The sequence below is a fragment of the Carassius auratus genome, chromosome 16 (assembly GCF_003368295.1).
Source record: "Carassius auratus strain Wakin chromosome 16, ASM336829v1, whole genome shotgun sequence".
Taxonomy (NCBI): Eukaryota; Metazoa; Chordata; class Actinopteri; order Cypriniformes; family Cyprinidae; genus Carassius; species Carassius auratus.
The window spans coordinates 9,116,168-9,138,864 of record NC_039258.1 but is presented as its reverse complement, the minus strand read 5'-3'; the positions used below and the strand labels follow the sequence as shown (position 1 = coordinate 9,138,864).

Below are 22,697 nucleotides of genomic sequence, written 5' to 3'. Positions count from 1 at the left end.
AGAAACCTGTAAAAACTAAAGAAAACTACCAAGCACACTGGCTGAATTTATGCACTTTATTATCAAATCACTTCCTTCATTATATTTTTATGTTTTTGTTTAAAATTACACATATTTATATTTGATTGACTGGGCTGGCGTGTGAGTCTGCCCTGCAGCAAGAACAGATTTTCTGTGTTTATAATCACATTTGCACATATTCGCAAAAAACTAACAAAATTAAAATAACAGCTTGGCTGTGTAATTCAATCGCGTTACCAGACACAATTGATCCCAAGAGCAACATGTTTTTTTTTTTTTATTCGTTAACGCTGTGATTCAAATGCAGAAGGTGTTTAAATTTTTTACTGCTTCATTTCATGCCACCCAGTACATCATTACCTTAATAACTTTTAAATGCCTAACGAGCAGATTAATATGACTTTTTGGCACTGTTTTCACAGTGTGACTGAATCAATGTCTTTGGAATTGGTGAAACCCTGGAGAGTGTTAATTTGTCTGACAGTCAGAGTTCTGGTACATTGTGTAATAGTACAGGGTGGTGTAGTTGTAAGTGGGCAAAACTCACACGAATGTCCTTCTCTGGCCAGCTCTGAAGTAGTGTGGAGATGTGGGAGCGGTCATGAATTGTAATAAATAGGCCCCTAGAAGAGAGAAAAACAGAGTAAATTGATAAAACATGGTCAACTGAATTGATTCTGCTTTGTGGCCATGTCAAAAGTGCTTCCAATCATTATATATGGAATTGAATTATCAAAACAAAATGGTGGACATCTAAAATGAGGAGGCAGAGTCAGTATTTTTGTCATTAAGCAAATAAATTCATGTTCCAGCTGCATTTGGATCAATTCATGCTTGAAGTTCTGCCTTCAGGTAAAAGTATTGATATTCACAAAACTCTTACTATTAGTACTGGGTGAAATACATATTTAAACGGTAAACCGTTTCGATTTAGCCTACGCACACAGCATCAATTTTAAAATAAAATAAAATAAATAATACAGCCAAGTGGCTTAGCAACATAGACAACATCTGAATTACAGGACATTCCTGTTATCTGCATACACTTCTGACTTATGGTTAGAGAACTATTAATAAGACACAACTAATTCCTTATGGGCAAATACACCAACTATAAACAGCCAATATCAGAAGCCAGAGAAGATGAATGTAAAGAAGAGCAAATACTATAGCGTGCAAAGCAAGATCACTGTTCACTACACACACAAAAAATAAAAATAAAAAATTGGGCAAATAAAAATCCTAAATACTGAATTGAGAGTTTATATTACATTATTAATTTAGCTGCCGCTTTTATCCAAAGCAACTTACAATTGCTATTTACAGTATGTCAGAGGTCGCACGCCTTTGTAGCAACTGGGGTTAAGTGTCTTGCTCAGGAACACATTGGTGTCTCACAGTCGAACCCGGGTCTCTCACACCAAAGGCATGTGTCTTATCCACTGCGCCATCAACACCCCTTACAGTATATGAATATATCTCTAAGGGAAACTGACTGCATGTCTTCAGAAAAGTTTATATATGGTATTTTCTTTTCATCTAACCTCCATGTAATGTATAAGTATTTAAAAGTGCATTGCTCCTTTGCTTATAGAAATTATTTAGGAAACGATTTAACGCTGCTGTTCCGTAATACCACCTGCTGACAGAGAATGAATTTGCATCCTCATCTGCTGTTTCTGTTTCATGCTGATTTTTTATGCTGCATAATTTCACAAAGCTAAGGTCTGTGCATTCTGTTTATTTTATGTCTGTCTATTTTTTAAATTACAGTTTCTCCTGTCATGTGACACAGATTTGCATTACCCCCTTTCACTAACTGAAATAAAGCTGAAATAAAACAAAATCAAACTTGGTTCTTTGGCAGCAAACTGATACAAACAAAAAAAAAACATAAGTTGAAGTACTAAATTACTAAGGGCCCTATCATACACCTGGTGCAATGCGACGCAAGGCGCAGCACAAGTGTGTTTGCTAGTTTCAGGCTGGCTCCATTCGCATTTTCCCATCCAGCGCAACGTTGTTTAATAAGGAAATGCATTTGCACCCATTTGTGCGCCCATGGACGTGCTGGTCTAAAAAAAAAAGAGGTGTGTTCAGATGCATTGCTATTTTAAGGAGCTGAAAATAGACTGCACCATAGACCAGCTCAAACCTGGTCGAAAGTCTAAAGCCAATGGTGCAATATTTTTTTGTTATTTAAAGGTACAATTTGTAAGATATTTGCAGTTAAATATATAAAAAAATAAAATAAAAAAAAAACACTAGGCTAATGTTATATATATCTTGTCCAGCTGATTACTAACAATATGTCTAATGTTTCCAACTACTTGTAAATCATGAGAAAATTGGAGAGACATCAGCCATGACGTGAGCACATCTCGCTCTTTAAGGGAATGAGAGATGACACTCTGGTTGGTTTATTGAACGTTACGCCCATAACTCATTATGAGAATAAGGACAACCCATTCCAAAAATGTGCCCAGGTGCATGGGCCATTTTGCCGTCGTTAAAATAGCAAAAGTGCCCTGAGTGCCGTGCACTTTTCACTTTGCATTTAGATCATTAAAATAGGGCCCTAAAACTGAAATAAAAAATTAAACCTAAACATAAAAAAACTTAAAAAGTTCAACAAAATTACAAAAATTTGAAAAATGAACATGTAAAAATAAATGACAATTAAAAATATTAATAAACAATATAATATAATTTAACATGTATATATATATAACTGGATCCATTAAAACAGTGAGGCCAGTGACTATATATATATATATATATATATATATATATATATATATATATATATATATAGATAGTCACTGGCCTCACTGTTTTAATGGATCCAGTTATCCAGCCGCTAAACACTTCCACAATAAACTCCACGAAGGTGCAATTTATGAAGTTTAATCATGAAAAGTGTGAAACTACAAAAAGAAAAATACACAAACATGAATTTCACAAAAATAGATAAATCATTAAATAAATGAGCATTCACAAACACACAAGGCAAAGAACCAACAACAATATAGTTGAATCAACAGGATAGATTAATACTTTGCAAGCTTGAGTAGAAAAAGATAACAAACATGCTGAATTAAATGCTACATTGCATAGCACAAGAAAAACTCAATGCTCACTTAACAAAATCAAACAGTCACTTACAGATATTGCATTTCAAAAGGCTTTGGTAAACGAGATGAAGATGGATGTCTGCAACCACATGGAGTACCTTGCACAACTAAACCACTGAAGGAATATGGCCTACTTCCTCTTTAAAACAGGAAACCATTGGAAAACCCCAAAATAAGTATCAAAATAAAAGTCCTTGTTGAAACCGAAGTTTAAAGTCCAGCACACTCCCCGCCTGGGGTATGTAAAGACCTCACTTTAATTTTTTTTGTACTCCAATATCTTAGGAGGAGTAAAGCAGAACCACTTCTGATATAGGGCGAACAAAGTTTTTCTGCATGCCTTCTCTGATATATTTCAGCTCCACTTTCCTCACAAGACCATCTTTACTAGGTAGTGTTTTTGCAATGACAGCCATAGGCCACTGATTTCTCTCTGCTTGGCTATCCTTCATCAACACAATGTCTCCTTCCTTGAGACAAGGCTTCTTGTCTTGCCACTTCTGCCTACTCTGTAGAGTGGTAAGATACTCACGACGCCATCTTGTCCAAAATGTTTCTGCAAGGTTTTGAACTCTTTTCCACTCAGCCTTGAAAAGATCATTATCTGTAAATTCGCCAAGAGGTGGAGGGATCGAACAGGTTTTCTGGGTCAACAGAATAGCAGGAGTGAGTATTAAAGGAACTTCAGGATCTGAAGATACTGGCACGAGAGGGCGTGCATTAATGATGGCAGAAACTTCTGCCATAAGGGTTACAAGAACGTCGTGTGTGAGATACAGGGACTTTCTTTCAAGCAACATACAGTCAAGAATACGTCGGGCTATACCCACCATCCTTTCCCAAGCACCTCCCATATGTGACGCATGGGGAGGATTGAATATCCATGTACAAGCATGTTGTTGTAGATACTTCTGAAGATCAGAGCCTGAAGTTTCCTTCTTCATCTTGAGCTCCTGTACTGCTCCAATAAAGTTTGTGCCACAATCAGAGCGTATCTGCTTAGCAGGTCCCCTTATTGCAAAAAAACGTCTCAAAGCATTAATGAATACGCTTGAGCTCAATGTCTCTACAACTTCAATGTGCACTGCTCTTGTGCACATACAAGAGAAAATGACTGCCCATCTTTTGGAATTGGAGCAGCCTCCTCTTGTGCGGCGAGAAACAACCTGCCATGGTCCAAATACATCGACTCCTACATATGTGAAAGGTGGAGCCACTTGAAGTCTTTCTGCGGGCAAATCTGCCATCTGTTGGAGCTCTGTAGGACGACGAAGCTTTCTACATGTCACACACTTGTTAAGTAGACTTCCAATGCATCTTTTGGCACTCATCAGCCAATACCCTGCTGCTCGTATTGCTCCCTCAGTAAAATGCCTTCCTTGATGCTTGACTGCTTGATGGTAGTGTCTAACAAGCAAAGTTGCTATGTGATGTTTCCCAGGAATAATAACAGGATTGCATTCTTCCTTCTCAAAACCTGCCTGGGCAATATGGCCTCCAACACGCAGAAGGCCTTTATCATCCAGAATAGGATGAAGTTTCAGTATACTACTTTTAGGTGAGAGATTGCATCCTGCTTTTATATCACTTAGCTCTTCTGGATAGGCTACATTTTGAACGCTCTTTAGAATAACAATCCTGGCCTTTTCCAACTCTTCATTTGTAGGGCTGTTACTACAGAGATGCCATCCACTACATCTTGGCTTATTTGTTGAATGGGAGAATGACTGGGAGATGTGGCTTAAACGAGCGATCGTTCTAATTAGCTTACTCAAGCTGGAGAAGCGTTCAAAACGCTCAGGAGTCAGGAACTGATTAGGCACTTCAGTTAAACATGAAATCACTTGTGGTCGGATTTCTGGATCTACTTCAAGATCAACAAGGTCATAATCCTCTTGAAGCAAGGCGTTTAAGGTTGGAGATTTCAAAAGGAAATCTGGCCCTGTAAGCCAAGTTGTACTACTGAGACAATCAGCTGATACAGATCTAGACCCATGGTCTGCAGGATTGACATCTGATGGAACATAGTTCCATTGGCTAGGAGTAGATGACTGAAGAATTCGTTGGATTCTGTTGTTCACATACACATAAAAGCGTTTTGTTCGATTATGAATATATCCAAGAACAACCTTACTGTCTGTGTAGAACTGGATACTATTGAACTGCAAGCCTATTTCTTCTACAACCATATCTGCGATCTCAACTGCTAGAACTGCTGCACAGAGTTCCAATCTCGGAACAGTCAGATCTGGCCGTGGTGCCAACTTTGTCTTTCCAAACACAAAGCCAGCTGCAACAGCTTTTACAGATGCATCTGCAAATATACACAATTCCCTTGACTGAACCTCAGAAGTAGGAAAAGATGAGTAAGTTCGTGGTATCTTTAGATCTTGCAAATTTTGTAAGGAGTTCCTCCATCTGATCCATTCTGGCTTTATGTCATCTGGTAATGGAGAATCCCAGTCTTCAGCCTGCATTGAGAGCTCCCGAAGCAACAGCCTACCTTTGATGGTAACAGGAGCAATAAAACCACATGGATCATATAAGCTGTTTACAGTTGACAGTACACCTCGCCGTGTGAATGGCTTATTGTCGTCAATAGCTTGGAAAGTAAATGTATCTGATGCCAAGTTCCATGACACTCCTAGGCTACGCTGGACTGGAGTATCTTCAAAGAAGAGGTCAACATCTTTGATATCCATTATAAGGTGCACTGGAGTCGAAGACCACACGGATCTTGTTTGGCTTCTTCGGATGATATACACCAAACAAAGGCAGATACCAGCACTCTTGGTCTTTCCTGAGTGGGGGAGCAATTTCTGCATGTCCGTTAGAGAACATGTTGTCCATAAACTCAAGAAAATGGGCTTTCATCTGAGGACGTTTGTCTAAAGTATGACGAAGTGAGGATAGGCGGTTGTAAGCATACTTTCTGTTATTTGGAAGCCGCCTTCTGGGAACTTGAAATGGCAAAGGAGCCACCCAGCCATTGGATTCATCCTGATAGAACTCTTTGTCCATTAAGCGTAGAAACCTGTCATCGTCCACTGACAGTGCAAGCTTGTGATCTCTGGATGTACGGACAAAGATTGATTGGCCTAGCTCCTCGCTTGCACATGTTGCTAAAGCACCTACACCTTTTGATGTAAGATGCTATTGAAACTGAAGCTTGGTGCCATACTGCTCTTTTATGTGGAACTGACTTTCACAGGGCCAGAAGAAGCTGGGGCGGCCATTTTCAAGTATGGAGGTCTTAAAAACATCTACATGAACAGGTCGATGAGCACCTCCAAGACACACATCTCCAATAACTACCCATCCCAGATCTAACTTTTGAGCAAATGGAGCATTGTGTGGACCATTAATCTGTTGACGGACCTTGTGGACCCTAATGAGGTCCCTACCAAGGAGGAGGAGGATGTTAGCATCTGGATCTAGGGCTGGTATTTCATCAGCAATATCCCTGAGGTGACTGAAATGACGCGCTGCATCTGGGGTAGGAATTTCAGAACGAATGTTAGGAATCTGATTGCACTCTAGCAGTGTAGGAAGATGAAGGCTTACACTCTTATCCAATGATTCCACAATGTAGCCACTAGCTCTCCTTCCTGTTGTCTCTGTTAATCCAGCACATGTCTTGAGTGAATATGGAAAAGAAGATCCTTCAATTTGAAACTCTTCAAAAAATTCTGTTCTTGCCAATGAGCGGTTGCTCTGATCATCCAGAATTGCATACATTCTTCTGGATTCTGATTTGTTACCCACAGGATAGATATTAACCAGACAAATCTTGGAACATGCTCTAGCACTCTTTCCAACTCCACACACTTCAGTACATTTTGATGTTACCTCTTGATTGGTTAATTCACTTTCCTCCCCGCCATCTTCTAAGACAGGAGAGACGGTTTTCCTCCAGGGTGCTGGACCAGGATGTAAAGCGGACACATGACGATCACTATCACATTCAGTGCAGTGGATTTCAGCTTTGCAGTTTTTTGCCATATGCTCTATTGAAGAGCAGCACCTGAAGCATACTGAATGTTCCTTAAGAAACTGTTTACGATCTTCAAGACTTTTTGCTCTAAAGCCTCTGCATCTTTTTAATGGATGTGGCTTGTCATGGATGATACAATATCGTTGAGGATCAACAGTCCGTATCCTGTCCGTAGCATTTCTTGTTTCAGACATGTTGACTTGGGTTTTATGAACAGCTATAGAAGCTTGCCTGAATTTATCTGATCTATCTCGATTTTCTTGTTGTGGTGCTGAAGGAAAAATGGCAAAGCTGGGATCCGTTCTTGTTTTAGCTTCTGAACGAATAAAGTCAGCAAACACAGAAAATGGTGGGAAGGCCACAAAATGTTCTCTCTTATACTTCGATCCATATGATATCCATTTTTCTTGGATATTATAAGGGAGTTTTCCTACAATCGGGCTCACTCCATGAGTGGTGTCAAGATAAGACAACCCAGGAAGATAGCCATCCAGCTTGGCTGCCTCCAGTTCTGCAAGCAGGTCTCCAAGATCACGCAGCCTATACAGATCTTTACCAGATATCTTAGGGAAGCTTTCCAATTTAGAGAAGAGAGCTCTTTCAATTGCCTCTGACGAACCATACATTTCCTCTAGCCTCTCCCAAGCCATTTGTAGACCTTCAAAAGGGTGCCTAATATTAACTGATTTTAGTCTTCGTACCTGTTCAGATGATTCTCTACCGAGATATTTGATGAGCAGATCCATCTCTTCCTCTGGCTTAAGGTCAAGGTCTGCAATAGTACTTTTGAAAGATGATCGCCAAGCCCAATAATTTACAGGTTTATCATCAAAAGAATTCAGTCCAGAAGTTACCAACTGACTGCGTGCAATGAATTTGGCCAGGCTGTAAGTGTCTGACATGTGCTCAGGACTACACTGTAAGCTACGGCTAGAAGCTTGGTCTCTTGCATAGTCTGCAGTGCGTTGGAGGCTGATCTCTTTGGAAAACTCTGATGCTGATACATGGTCAACTTCTGTGAAGGTTGCTGCTAGAATTTCTGCTTCTGCTATGGCCGCATCTTTTTCTTTCTCTTCTTGCAGTGCCTCTAGTGTTGCTTGAAGTCGGGCTTGTTCCACTTTAATCTCAATTTCTTTCTTTGCATGAGCCGCTCTTGCCTTGGCTGCCTCTGCCCTCGCACGAGCTTTCGTAACCGCTAAACTGGCTGTAGAGCTTCTTGATGAGGTGGAAGCTTGAGAACTTGAGCAAGCATCATCACTTTCTTTGTGCATGCGATGGCGCAGTGATGATTTAGATTCTCTTGAAGACATGATCTTTGTGTAGACTAACACACAGAGATATTCCTTTATCTCTCTAATAGATGCAGTTGTTAGACAGGCATCCCCTCCAGCTTTCCAATTTGCTGCTTATCTTTCCACTGTCACTGGCCTCACTGTTTTAATGGATCCAGTTATCCAGCCGCTAAACACTTCCACAATAAACTCCACGAAGGTGCAATTTATGAAGTTTAATCATGAAAAGTGTGAAACTACAAGAAGAAAAATACACAAACATGAATTTCACAAAAATAGATAAATCATTAAATAAATGAGCATTCACAAACACACAAGGCAAAGAACCAACAACAATATAGTTGAATCAACAGGATAGATTAATACTTTGCAAGCTTGAGTAGAAAAAGATAACAAACATGCTGAATTAAATGCTACATTGCATAGCACAAGAAAAACTCAATGCTCACTTAACAAAATCAAACAGTCACTTACAGATATTGCATTTCAAAAGGCTTTGGTAAACGAGATGAAGATGGATGTCTGCAACCACATGGAGTACCTTGCACAACTAAACCACTGAAGGAATATGGCCTACTTCCTCTTTAAAACAGGAAACCATTGGAAAACCCCAAAATAAGTATCAAAATAAAAGTCCTTGTTGAAACCGAAGTTTAAAGTCCAGCATATATATATATATATATATATATATATATATATATATATATATATATATAAATCACTAAAATTATACCGTCTGTTTCAGGAGCACATTGAAAACACATTGAAACTCAATGAAAATCCCTCTAGATCTTTATATTTTGCTGTTATTGTGTTGTTATAGAAAAAGTTGATTATATATTATCTCATTCAATTTCATATGACTGCTTTGCTTTATTTCTCTTCTCTCAATTATTTTCATATCATAGATTTTTGAGATAGCTTTGAAGAAAACAGCCCTGAATAAAAATAAAATAATAAAAGCAGGTAAAAAATAACACAGATGACAGAATGCAATAATCAAGAACTCAGATAATTGTTCTTTTGAGCATCCAAAACTTTATATTCAGTATCATCAGTTTTGCAGTGAACACGAATGAATCAATTCTAATCCACCTCCCAGTGGAGCATTCTATCTTCCCCACATGTGCTAATAATAAGGATTCCATGCCCACCCATAACCTTCTGACCATAAACAAATCAACAGCTTCATTCCCAGGGCTACCGAAAAAAAAAAATTTCTTAAATGCAGATCCCGTGACCACTTGTGATTGAGTTTGGAGTGTAGGATCAATGATTTTGTCACTAAAAATGCAAAAAGAAAGAAAGAAAGAAAGAACAAACTTCTTTCACCCAAAAGTCTTAATTGGTTGAGCATGGCTACACCGGCCTACCAATCACACCATTAGTGCTTATTAAGTCTGGAAAATCTGGTTTGTTGAAGGTGGCAGGTTTAAGTAGAGGTTATACTTCACCAATTGATGCAGATGAACAAATGCTGACACTGAGATTTTCTGATCCATACATACTCAGTGCAAGATTTGCTCAGATGTGGCATGTGTTTGAACAGTTTAAGTGTGATCTGTGAAAAGTGTTTGATCTTGGTGTGTGGCGTCTCTTGTTGGAAAACGCTTGTAGGGAAAAGAGGTGTGAGCAGTTATAAATCACTAGATGAATAAATATGCAAATAACAATATTGTTTTACATAGATGCTAGTGTCAGAAGATGCAGTAGCTAAAATCAAATGCACTTCATAGTGTCATTTCACATGTTCTTGGACTTGCAAAGATTCTCTCTATCTTTCAAACTCTTGACCGCTCTTTTTCTCTACAGTTTTTATTTTCTGGTCTCATGACATCCACTGAGCATAGCTGGATCAGCAGGACTCCTGGGACATCCTTCATCTTGAACTCAAAGGTATCTTGAGGACATACACCTACTGTAGATCTTTCTTCCTTCCGCCCACGGCTTCATGGAAAACTTCCAATCTCTCAGTCAGAGTTCACAGAATCCATAAAAAACTAATCATTCTTACATCTGGAAGAATCTTGAAATTAGACTTCATCAGGTGGACTAGATAAGAGTCCAAGAATCCTGCCTAAAGAAGACACAAATGGAGACCATCTTTTGACAGGAAGAACTCAGTCAATGACAGGAAATCGAAAGATTGGTAAGAAGCATATGACACCTTTTTAGGCATCAACAAGATGGTTGTTAAATTCCAGTGCAGCGGAAAGACACATAAGAGTTCTTCCTCAGTAGCTGACCCATGGTCAAATGAGAAGCACACTCCTGGGAGCAGGGATCAAGCTCGAAACACAAACATGATTCACATCGGATGCTCCTCTGACACAGAATTCTTTAGAAGTCATTCATCTCCAAGCAACATAATGAAATATCTCCTAAAGCTTCAGTAAACAAACGTAAAAGTATAATAGATTAAATTGATGATGCACATTTTATCATTAATATGTGGTATTGTGAAAACTTTGCTTGAAAGTATCCAGTGAAAGTCTCACAACTAGTGACCATTATCTTCCTCAGATCTAAAAGTTAAAGGACAGTTAAAGAATTTTAAATATACGTTCTTTCCTGCCTATATCCAGTAGTTATGTGCATGCGGTTCAGCTGTTTGTCATAAGCATTAAATTGGCATCTAAAGGAGTGGTTTGCTAGTAATTTAATTCAAAATTCTTTTTTTTTGTAATTTTACTGGGAAATAAATGTAGTTGTCATCAAAATGTTTTGAAAATTTGATTAACATCATTGCAAATGATGTTATGATGCCTTGGAAACCTGTTTCCCTCTCAAAAACACTTAAAACTAAAGTCTCCCAGGTTTTGACTGCTCTATGATGTTCTCTTCCACAGTGGATCATCTTATGCATGATGAGGGGAAAACCACAACAGTTATTTGAACAGTTTTGGACCATACGCAGATAGCCTGGAAAACGTCCCCCGCGTTATGTCTGACATCAGCTTGGTAGCCACTGATAGATGACTCAAACTGCTGTTATTGAAGAACTGAGCATTTCTTTTGAGTGCATTAATGCTAGTTATAGTTGTTGGTTGAACCTGAAACTGTGATAAAAAGCAGTAAGAATAGCAACTGATGGACCACAAAAGAAATGTTTGTCACAACAGATTTGTGCTTTAAGTCTTGGACTTAATATGCAAACTAATACAATGTAATGTGTAACATTATTCATTGTTCTTCGTTTTATTATTAACTTTTTGCTTAACTTCACTTAACAGTTAAATAGTTTCAACAAGGATTTGTTATTGTACCAAAACTGTTACAAAGAATTTCACTGGTAGAGTTACAGACTAAATTAAATTGAATTTTGGATAACACTAGTCTGGCATGATATGAAAAATAAAAATTTTACCCAACCAAATAATTAAATGAAGAAGTCCTTTTTGAGCAGATTCATACTAGAGACTCCCTCATTTAACATTAATTTTCAGCTTCTGCAGGTCTCTGTATGTGCCAGCTCTATTCTGCAGCAATTAACTTACTCTTCTAAAAGTATACAGCAGTGATAAAGACAAATGCTCTGATATAAGATCTAAAAATCATTAATCAGTAGAGGGAGACAACAAAAGGTCATGCTACTGTACATTAAAGTGAAGATGGCCTTTGTGGGAGCCACAAAAAAGCCAAATGCTATCAGCTCTGAAAGCTTATTTTCACTCTATCACAATCATTTCCCAACTTCTGCAACACTAACAAATGTGTTTTGATATTTTTCTGAAGAAAAAGCAAAAAGGGTTGGTAATATGTTACTGTTCTCTGAGATGAATCAACAAATACAAAATATCAGAATTTCAGAATTTACCATACTATTTGCCTGCAGCACCCTTCTAAAGGGAGATCTTGAAAAAAAATTCTAACTCTATTCTATAAATGAGATACCTTTAAATCTGTTTTGAACGCTTTGACTTTGTTCCTTTACTTAAAAACACAAATTCTGATCAGTATGTTGACATCCGGAAATAAACTGGTAAAATTCAACTATCCCAAAAGACAGAACAATCCCATTAATATCTGGTTTAAATAAATACAGAAAAAGAAAAATGTGATGATAAAGGACAGCGAAAGGAATGGGACATGAATTTAAATTATGTGGCTGGATTTGACCAATTTCTGGCCCCAAATAACACTGGCAATACAATACTTTAAGCATGTGGTTACTGGTTTCTTGACACAGACTCCTTCCTAATCCTGATCTATGAGATAATTACAGGACAGAAAGTTTATCAGAGTGGAAAGACGCGTATGGAGGAGAGGAGAGGAGAGGAGAGGAGAGGAGAGGAGAGGAGAGGAGAGGAGAGGAGAGGAGAGGAGAGGAGAGGAGAGGAGAGGAGAGGAGAGGAGAGGAGAGGAGAGGAGAGGAGAGGAGAGGAGAGGAGAGGAGAGGAGAGGAGGAGAGATCTCTTATGAAAATTAACCATGGTTTTACTACAGATTAATAAAAATAATAAACATGGTTACTATAGTTAAACCATGGAAACAACAAATTAACCATGATTTTGCTACACTTACTATAGTTTAACCATGGAATTTGTGGTAAAACTGTGGTTATACAAATGGTAATCAATACACCAAAAAAACATTGTTACTACAGTTCTACCACATTAAAACCATGGATAATTTTCATAAGGGATTGTCTCAGTTGATTATTATTCAAAGCACTCGGCACCTGGTTTTTGAAAGGAAGGGCATATTTAAGCTCCATCTTTATGAAACCCCTCTGATATTTACAGAGTTGGCAAATGGAAATGGAGCACGTTGTGATTGGAAAATTGGAAAAGATTGGAAAAATGAAAGTTCCGTAAACATCATCTTGCTTCAAACGTCATTGTGGGGATACAATCACCTAACAATAAAACAGAAAGCCTAAAATCCGTGAGAGCGCTGTGTGGGAGTGTGCAAGGGCGTGCGTGTGCTCTGAGGAATGGAAAAGTGCTTGGCTGGAACGAGATGGGGGGACGCGGATGAAAAACGAAGAATCAGCTGGACAAACAGACCATCCGTTCTTTCCAACTCCCTCTCCTCCGCTCTATGCGGGCCACTAGCAGCAACAATAGACTCCTCTCCACCCAGCCACCGACGGCAGCCAAACTTTCCTCTTTTTCTGGTAAGAGAAGTGTATTGCATGAGACGTTCATCTCTCTGAACCCACCACCCTTTTCCTTAAAGCCTGTGCAAAGTGCAAAGCCATTTCAGCTCTTGAAATCAGAGAATTATAATCCCAGACCATCATCAGCAGACCTCGAGTGCTAGTCTGAGGTTTGCATCGCTCTCATTATGAGCTGTCCAGACATGGCTGAGGGCTTTTAGATGAAAAATGACTGCTAGAAAGGAATAAATATAATGATTAAAGTGTGCGTAGATGGTACTGGCCTTCCTCCTTCAATAAAATGTGGTGCAAATCAGCTGCATTTGAATGTCTGTGGGTCAGAGGGAGCTGCCCGTTTATATTTGTGAGAGTCACAGGCAGTTCCTCGGCCTAGCATCCAGACAGCCAGAAGAGTCAAATTACCCAAGCTTACATAACAGTGAAACTCTCTATCACACACACACACATGCACGCAATGCTAATGGAATAAGCCCTCTGCAGTCAAAGAAAAAAAAGGACACATAAATTACGGATATTCTCCATTTTTCCATCAATTACCATGCGGGAATTGTTGCATTTTGGCATAATGTTGGCTATGAAACAGCTGACATGCTTAAAAGGCCATATCAAAATAATGTAAATGGCTCACTGTGCCACAAGATGACTTCTACTCTACAACAAAGGCCAAAACTGCACTAACATCCCATATGAAAATAGTATTAACTGTGTCTGACCACACAGAGACTCTTTTAAGGAAAGTTAATTCAGAGAGCCTTGGAAATTATTTAAAAGGCACAGTTACAGCATTATTAAATATTGCTTGTGTGACTATGATTTATGGTTTGTACAGATGTGCTATATTTTATAGATGAATGCGGGCTGCATTTTCTACAAGCATGTAAAATATAACAACTGTACACAAATCCCTGTTAGTGTGATTCACATGTCTCTCCGGACCCTATTTCAACAGAAGATTAATGTAAGGTTCATGTAAAATAGTACAATAAGCAAGATTTGATCCTACTCAGTAGATTAAGATTCTCTAAACCTTGACTCCTACAGAGATAAAAAGTAATAATAAATTAATAAATAAATAGTGTATGTGCATGTGCATTTGATTGTCCTGTAATGTAACAGCAGCAATTACATGGCATTTGGCTCCCTTTACAGGCATTTGTAATAACGGGTACATAAATTGTTTATTTTGTATTTGCCTACATTATGTATTATTATTAACATAGATGTCCATCCATCAATTATTAACATTCAGCCGCAAACATTAGGTGTGAGTGGTCGCAAGTGCGGATGGGATAATGGCGCATGTTTTGTTTTTTGTTTTGTTTTTTTGAGCAACTGGGATAGTGCCCCCTCTGGGAGTTGGTGCCCTACACAGACTGCATACTCTGCGTATACGGAGCAGTGGTACTGCTTGTAAACAAGGCGCAGCACATCTGAGTTCTACGTCAGAATGCTGAATTCTGCATCAGCAGCATCACACGCATGCATCATGGTACTCTCCTCAAGGTGCATCGAAGACTGACAAGCAAGAGAAAAATTTGATTTGTTGAAGTTGTTATTATTGTTATCTTTGCGCAAATAAAGTATTCTTATAGCTTCATAAAATTGGGATTGAACTGCTGATGTCACATGGACTATTTTAACAATGTATTTGGGCTTTGAATGTGTTAGTTCTGTTGCTGTCTATGCAGGGTCCGAAAGCTTTTGGATTTCACCAAAAATATCTTAAATTGTGTTCTGAAGATAAACAAAAGTCTTACGGGTTTGCAATGGCATGGCGGTGAGTAATTAATGACAGAATTTGCACTTTTGGGTGAACTAACACTTTAAGTGAAATGATCACAAGCTGTTTTATTTGCTGTCCTTCTTTCATGCTGAGTGATTACATGAGACACATTTCCCCTCATTTGATACATGCCATGCCTCTGCTAGAACTGAAGTGCTACAGTGATTCTTCACGCCACAGTGTCAAAACTGCATTTATTGTTAGAATTTTGTGACAAAATGTACAGGATTTGAGACTTAACAATGCACAAAGCTATTTGTGATGATTGGATTTATGTTTTTATTATTAATTGTAAATGTTTTAGTTCTTTGATAACAGTAATAATTAATAAAAGGTAACATTACCGATATACATATATGTGTATTTTTTTAAACGTTAATTAAGAAAGTCACACAATAATATTGCATAATTTCGAGCAGCCATGAAAAAAAAAAAAAAAAAGATTTTCCACAGATTTTCAGCTCAGTTGACAAAACATTCTTAACAGTCATCACCAATTACATCGCTATGGAGTCATGCAGAGCTAGTCAAAGTTTCCATAAACATTTACGAAGATGTCATTAACCTGACATTCGACTTATCCGAAGAAAGATACAGTAAGTGCATGGACAGTGTCCTTAAACAAGGTTCAGTGTCATTCCCAAGGACACAATGGTGATCATTCATGGTTTGTTCCTTAAGGGGTTTAAAAATTAAACTAGACATTCCCCACCCCATTACAACTGTACAACTGAGAAGGCTTGGGTTAGGTGCAAAGTGGACAAATCCTATAATCTAACAGAAAATTTGAAAAACAGCCTGAATTGTTCATGGCATGTTTATTTAGGTAAAGCTTTTTCCCAAACAAATACATCAACAATATATTCCAAAGCCTTCTTTGTTGACTGTAGGTGTCCTGCACCCACGTAGCTCATTGAATAGCTGCTATAGTGCGGTGATTACTGCCAATTTCCCCTAAGCAAAGCATCCGAATCATCCTGAACAGCTGTGTTTATGTGTCTAATGAGATATTCAAAGAAAGGGTCTATTCAAACAACATGCATGGGCAAGGTGCACTGCATAAAAAAAGATTTCATAATCACAGCATAAATCTTAAAAACCATTGTAAACATCAAATAACAGCTAAAGGAGTTGCCATATGCAGTCGAATTATCCATTCACTGCTAGCATGGCATGGTGGTCCATGACGTTCACATTTCTCCAAAATGTTGACGCCATAGAGATCCAAGCAAAAAACAAGTCTGACATCAAAGTTTTAATGATGACAAACACCCACATATCAGAATTATATTCACAAATGGAGAGGTAAATTGACACCCGTCATGCAATTTCATTTTTGCTGAAATGCCTGTCATGCTTTTTCAGTCCTCTTTAAATGTGATTACCATCCTAAGACACAATTTATTCAAAAACTGTGTATGTCACGCTTTTTGGAGTGATGTGCAACCTCTTGATGCCTTCCAAGTTATAAAACTCCAAGACTAAATGCACTTACAGGAAAAATGAATGCTTTAATAATGTCCTATAAAATTTAACAGGTTTTTAAGGCCACAAGTCTTACCTGTATGTGTTTTATTCACATCTACAAACAATTTTGGGTTCTATCCACATTAGACAGAAAGATCAATCTGAATTAAAAATGTCCTGTTACACATAATTAGTTATGAGTGTGCATCCGGAACCAAACATCAACAGATTTGCTAAAAAGAAAAAGAGCAAGATTAATGAGCTGAAGAGTGAAGAATGTCTGAGTTTTTGTCCCTGAAGGTTACTTTCCCACAGTTTCAAAGAGGACAAAATTGCCCACAGGCTTATTTATTTAACTAAACAACATTTAAAGTCTGTTCAGGCTGAGATTCTGCTTTCCCACAGGAGTTGTTGGACTTATTGCAGCTGATAAAATAATAAGGCACTAAAATTAAATGTAGAAGCGTCAGCACAGTGACCTTAGACAGGGCCTTTTTAAAATATGACACCACACAGAGTTATAAAACACTGCAATAGTGTTCAGCACTGCAAAAGAGCCTGCAATAGAGAGTTCTTTCCTCCCCTTGAGAAAATCATAGCACGCTGCATAGTGTTTCACAAGCACTTATTAAACACACTCTGGCATCTTCAATTCATTCCCAAACTATTAAAAGATCTCTTTATGGTCAGGCCAAAGACTTTGTGCTGTGACTTCCCTACTTCGCTTCATTTCAGAGAAACAGTACAGGCAGACCGGAGTCTGGAGCTTGACTTAGTACTAAACTTCAAATATGGAGTTTTTTTTTTTTCTACACGCTAGGTTTAAAGAGATTAAAGTTTGTCCAGAAATGAATTAATTATTGTATGACGTTCTTCTTCCATTCTACACAAAAAGAGAAATTTGTGATAATATACTGGGGGTTTTCCATGCAGCTTCAATGAAAGGACTTTAAAAGTAATCTTTTCAACAAATGCACCTGGAACTGAAAGAACTGCATTTAAGTTGTCATCCACTGATAATTCTGCTTTCTGGGAACTAGACTGGTCTAGTTTGTAAACAATTAATTCAGTCCAATTCATATGACTAGTGAGTAAATTAATTTCAGGATGTTTTTTTATGCGGTAAAATATTCATTTAATATCTTCCAGCAATAAATTCTGAACATTTAAGATAACTTAGCTTTCATATTTACTAATTCCATGCTTTCATGAGCTTTTCCATGGAAAAAACAATCAAAACAAAACAACAATTGCACAGTGACACTAAATCCAAGCCTCATGCATTCCTATATAATCTTAAAACAACAGACAACAAGCATTATGTGATTTGTTAAGCATTGATCATGGTATAATGTCTCATCTCTGCAAAACAGGTGAAAATGGGTTCATAATATTATCAAAATATTCTTACCACTGACAAATAATGGTGCACATGGCTAAGACCTCTAACAAATGTTATTATAGATTGCTTGTTATGCAAGATCTAAGTTCTGCTAAACGCTGCATAAATTTGCTACACTATTTTAAAATGAAGATGTCTTTTTAAAATCCACCCAACCACTGAGCAAAAGCTTCTTGCCAAGGTGACTGAAAAAATAATAAAAAAAATGGCATGGATCCAGATGAACACATCTGGATCAACAGCTAACCTAAAATAAAACATCTGGACTGTGAATTTTTTGGCCTCTGAGACTGAAGACCACAGGTTTAACAGTATATAAAAATGCTAATAATTATTACAACATTGTTTGCGTGTACAACACCTGTTTTTCTCTGTGTGATATACTTTATTTCCTCCCTTATAAGAGCTGACACTAAAACCTGGTAAATGTGCATTGTTAACCTTGAGGTCAGAACAGTGTATTTGTACATTATGTGAGAGTCACTGTGTCGGGTGCAGTGTGTGTGTGTGTGTGTGTGTGTGTGTGTGTTTGGGGGGGGGGGGTATTGACCAAAAACGTCAATAAAAGCAAGTATGTTTGAAATGAATGTTTATTAGACATTTTTGTTTTCTTTTGAACTCTCAGTTTCCAAAATAAATTAATATTTGAAAAATATATTAAACAGTAATATTTTCAACGTTAATAAAATATATATGACCATTCATATATATATATATATATATATATATATATATATATATATATATATATATTAACAATTCCTGAATACCAAATCAGTATATTAAAATGATTTCTGAGGGATCATGCAACTCTACAAAGGCTGCTGAAAATTTAGCTTTGCCACCACAGGATTATAAAAAATATTATAAAATCATATTATTTTATAAATTATATTTTAGATTATAAATTATTTTACTGCATTTTTAATACATTTATATATATTTTTAATGTTTGGAGCCATTTTACAAAACATTTTTTCCCATTTCATGCTAAATTAATTCATTAAGCCTACATTTTGTATTTCCTGCAGCCTCAATTTCAATTTCTGGTACAAGAATCACAGGATTGCAAACAACTTTAATAATTCTCTGTATCAAACAAACTTACCATTTCAGCTGCTCAGAAGTTTTCTACAAGAAATATATTTATAAAATAATATATATATTTTTTTGCCCTCTGATCAATATCTTATCATATAAAGAAACAATCCCACAGAGATTACTTTAACTCCTTCTTGGGATAAAGCAAAAAAGCAGAACGTGCCGGCATGTCGCAGTGGTTGGAAAATGAGGTTTCTGAATAACTAGAGGGCATTCACATCCATCACAGAATGGTAAACCATTCAACCTCTTACCACTAGGAAATGGGTTCTTCTTAAATGAGTCCTGTGATATTCAGTGCTTCACATAACCAACAGCAGAGAAACTACAACGCATGCAAATCCACAGGACAGGAAGACACTGGGGGCCTCTGTAACACAAATGGTTTTGAAATTGCTCTGGCATCTGTACTAGCACTTAAAGACTTTAAAATGTTCCCTAATTTTTTGTCTTATTTAATATTGTTACCACAGTCTTCCATTGCTTGATACTTCCATGAGGAAATAACACCATAAAAACTCTTCATCATGAACAACTATATCAACCAAAACTGCTAATGCTACACCTTATTTCTTTCACCAGCCTCATTCGCTTCAGGGCAAGGTTCCACAATTTTACAGGGGAGGAATCGAATCTCAACAACCAACTTCAACGGCCAATTTCAATGATTTGTTACAGACAAGCATTGGCCCAGAATTGGGTAACACTGAATATTGCACAGACTTTTAACTAAATCTACTACATAACACAGTGGCTTCAAATCACAATGTGTTGCAAAAAAATTGTGAATTGTTTTATGAATTGTATTTTAGAAATCAAGAAAAACTGTTTACACTTACTAATACACTAAAAACGTTCTTTAATTTGCATTAAGTTAGCAACTTAGTCGAGAGTTCCGGGTCATGCAAAGGCCAATCATATCTATTTGTCAACATTCCCAGACAACACCTCTGACATTTCAACAGAAAGTTCACCGACTAGAAGATCAATGGTGGGACAAAAGGGTCAGCAAGAGTATCTCTCTAAATCATCACTGCAGAAGGTCAACTCACACTGAGCCACTGTGTTGAGTTCAAAGATTTGTTATGAAATCTTTGAACCCAACTGGAAACACACAGGAAAGCTGGTATGATAAATCTCAACACGCTTTTGTAAATTCTGGTTATCCTGAGTGATAAGAAACTGGTTTATTATGCAGTATGTTGTCTTTAAAAAAAACATTACATTGCACATTACAGTATATGTAAATATTATTATCTGTTTCTGTTAAATACAAAGCAAATTCATTTACCTGTACATTTTCCCCCAGGTCATTAATTCTCTAAAAGACTCTCTCAATATTTTCTTACTAACATTCGGTTAATATCTGTAAAATCCCTGGCTGAGCACTTAATGTAAAATGTAACTGGAACACACTGCTGCAGTCTTTTGTCTGAGTGTGAGATTCAAAGCAATGTGCATTTCACATTGTTGTGATAAGCGCTCTAATTTGAGATTGTCGCTCCTACCTGGTGGTGACTAAGGTTGGGTATCATTGGAATTTTATCGATTCCGATTCCGATTCTGATTCTGCTTATCGATTTTGATTCCGATTCTGAATTCCAATATATAAAAAAATTAAGTCAAACATTTAGATGTCAAACATGTATTCTGTCTTTTTTACAAAGCATTCTGTTGCAGCTGAATAACATGAGCAAAAAATCAGCAGCCTACAAAACACTGCAAGAGGAATTTTGCCTCTGCTTAAAAAAAAAAAAACATAGACAAAAACACCTAGATTAATATAAATTTCAAATATTAAAGTGTTAAAGATAGCAATAAGATGTAAGTAATAAGATAGGAACAAACAAATCAATTAGCAATATCATAAATAAATACAACTAAATTTCAGGTATAGAAACTATTTAAAAGTTTAAAAACACTGCATAGTTTTCTTTATATAAATAAAATAAGGATTAATCATTTAGAGTTATTAAATATATTCAGTCAAGCTCAGTGAATGGTTTTCTTTTGTTCTTTGATTAACATTAATGACAGGCAGTGCGTTTATTAGGCTGTTGTCTCTTTAAGCAAAAATGCTGTACGTGTGTTTTCTTTCTCATTTGTTTACGTTCACGTAAGACAAAAACGGCTGTGTTTATGATTATATACTGATGTAGTTTCCTGTATATTGGTCGACAAATATGAAATAAGTCAGTTTCGGCTCGGAACAACCTTTTCAACAGTAGAAATACACGGAACGGTCCGAGAATTGACACAAACTGGGAACCCGCAGTGCGACTGCCGAGCGCTGCTCTCTGTGCACGCGCCTACACAAACAGGGCGCAAATTCTTTCCGTTCCTGCACTTGATCGTTTTTAATCGAATTGAAATGTGAACGCAGGAATCATTAAGCAGAATTGAAACTTTTTTTTTTTTTTTTAAAGCTTACAATTAATTATATCATAAAAATATATCAAATTTAAAGTAACAACAATATAAACAAAACACTTTCTAAAAAAGACTAAATATTTTATGTTAACATGCATGTCATACGACCATTAAGCCATGTCAGAGAACTGTGAACATGCAAATGTTATACATAAATATTGAAATGTATATTTATTTATGTAAGATATTAGGTGAAAGAGGTTCAGATGACAAAAAAAGTTCAGGAATCCATGCATTACAAAGAAAAATAATAATAATAATAATTTGAATTTGTGCATAATTAGTTTTTCCCCTGCTGTCCTTCCACCCTATCAGAACAGACCTGGGGCACAGTTTTGGGTTGCAATCCACCAGTTAAGAACCACTGTCCTATAATCACAAAATCAGACGTAATGGGCCTGCTAGGCATTCTTTCCAAATACTTTGCATTCGGGGAGATTGTGGAAGGCTCTTGTGTAAAGTTGAGGGTGTGGAATGCTCTAAAATTTCCCCTCATTTGAGGATCCTAGGAAATCCCTCAAAATGAATCAGTGAAAACAATGAAAAGACTTGAAACGCATTCTTATTTTTGATCATGTCCAGACCTAACTCATTCCACAAAGTAAAGGGAAAAAAAGGCAAAAAGGGACATAGTTTGATAGATAAAATGGGTGATAATGGCTGCTAATCACAAGTTGAACCATCAAAGGAAGCCGCGAATGATAACAATCTCACAGCATATGCCAGCACAGCATATGCCAGCTCGTCAATGAGCTAAAGGTTATGCTTATTTATACTGGCATATACTGTACTTCAAGGAGTCAAAAAATAAAAAATAAAAATCTGACAGAACAGTCTTCAAATTCCACCATAATATAGATTTCTGTAATGACAGGATGTATATTCATCTCTCCAGGCAGATGTTTAAACTTTCCAGAGGCATTCAGTTTCGTTTGCCTGGAGGCAAGATAT

General features: G+C 37.1%; 2 protein-coding genes across 4 annotated transcripts in view; both read right to left on the bottom strand.

Moving 5' to 3' along the window:
• me1 (malic enzyme 1, NADP(+)-dependent, cytosolic) overlaps nt 1-22,697 on the bottom strand; it is a 79,366-nt gene that overhangs the window by 27,610 nt on the left and 29,059 nt on the right. For 2 of the 3 annotated variants that reach the window (XM_026283845.1, XM_026283846.1), the window contains one exon: nt 569-644. In XM_026283845.1, the coding sequence (XP_026139630.1) occupies nt 569-644 (76 nt within the window). Of the gene's footprint in view, nt 1-568; nt 645-3,186; nt 3,302-22,697 lie in introns of those variants that run through there. The other variant, XM_026283847.1, reaches the window with a different exon arrangement.
• LOC113116023 (uncharacterized) lies at nt 3,411-9,073 on the bottom strand. The gene is made up of 2 exons (XM_026283844.1): nt 8,916-9,073; nt 3,411-8,677 (listed from the first exon to the last, which is right to left on the bottom strand). Exon 2 carries the CDS (start codon nt 5,978-5,980, stop codon nt 3,437-3,439), a length of 2,544 nt encoding a protein of 847 aa, XP_026139629.1. The 5' UTR covers nt 5,981-8,677; nt 8,916-9,073; the 3' UTR covers nt 3,411-3,436.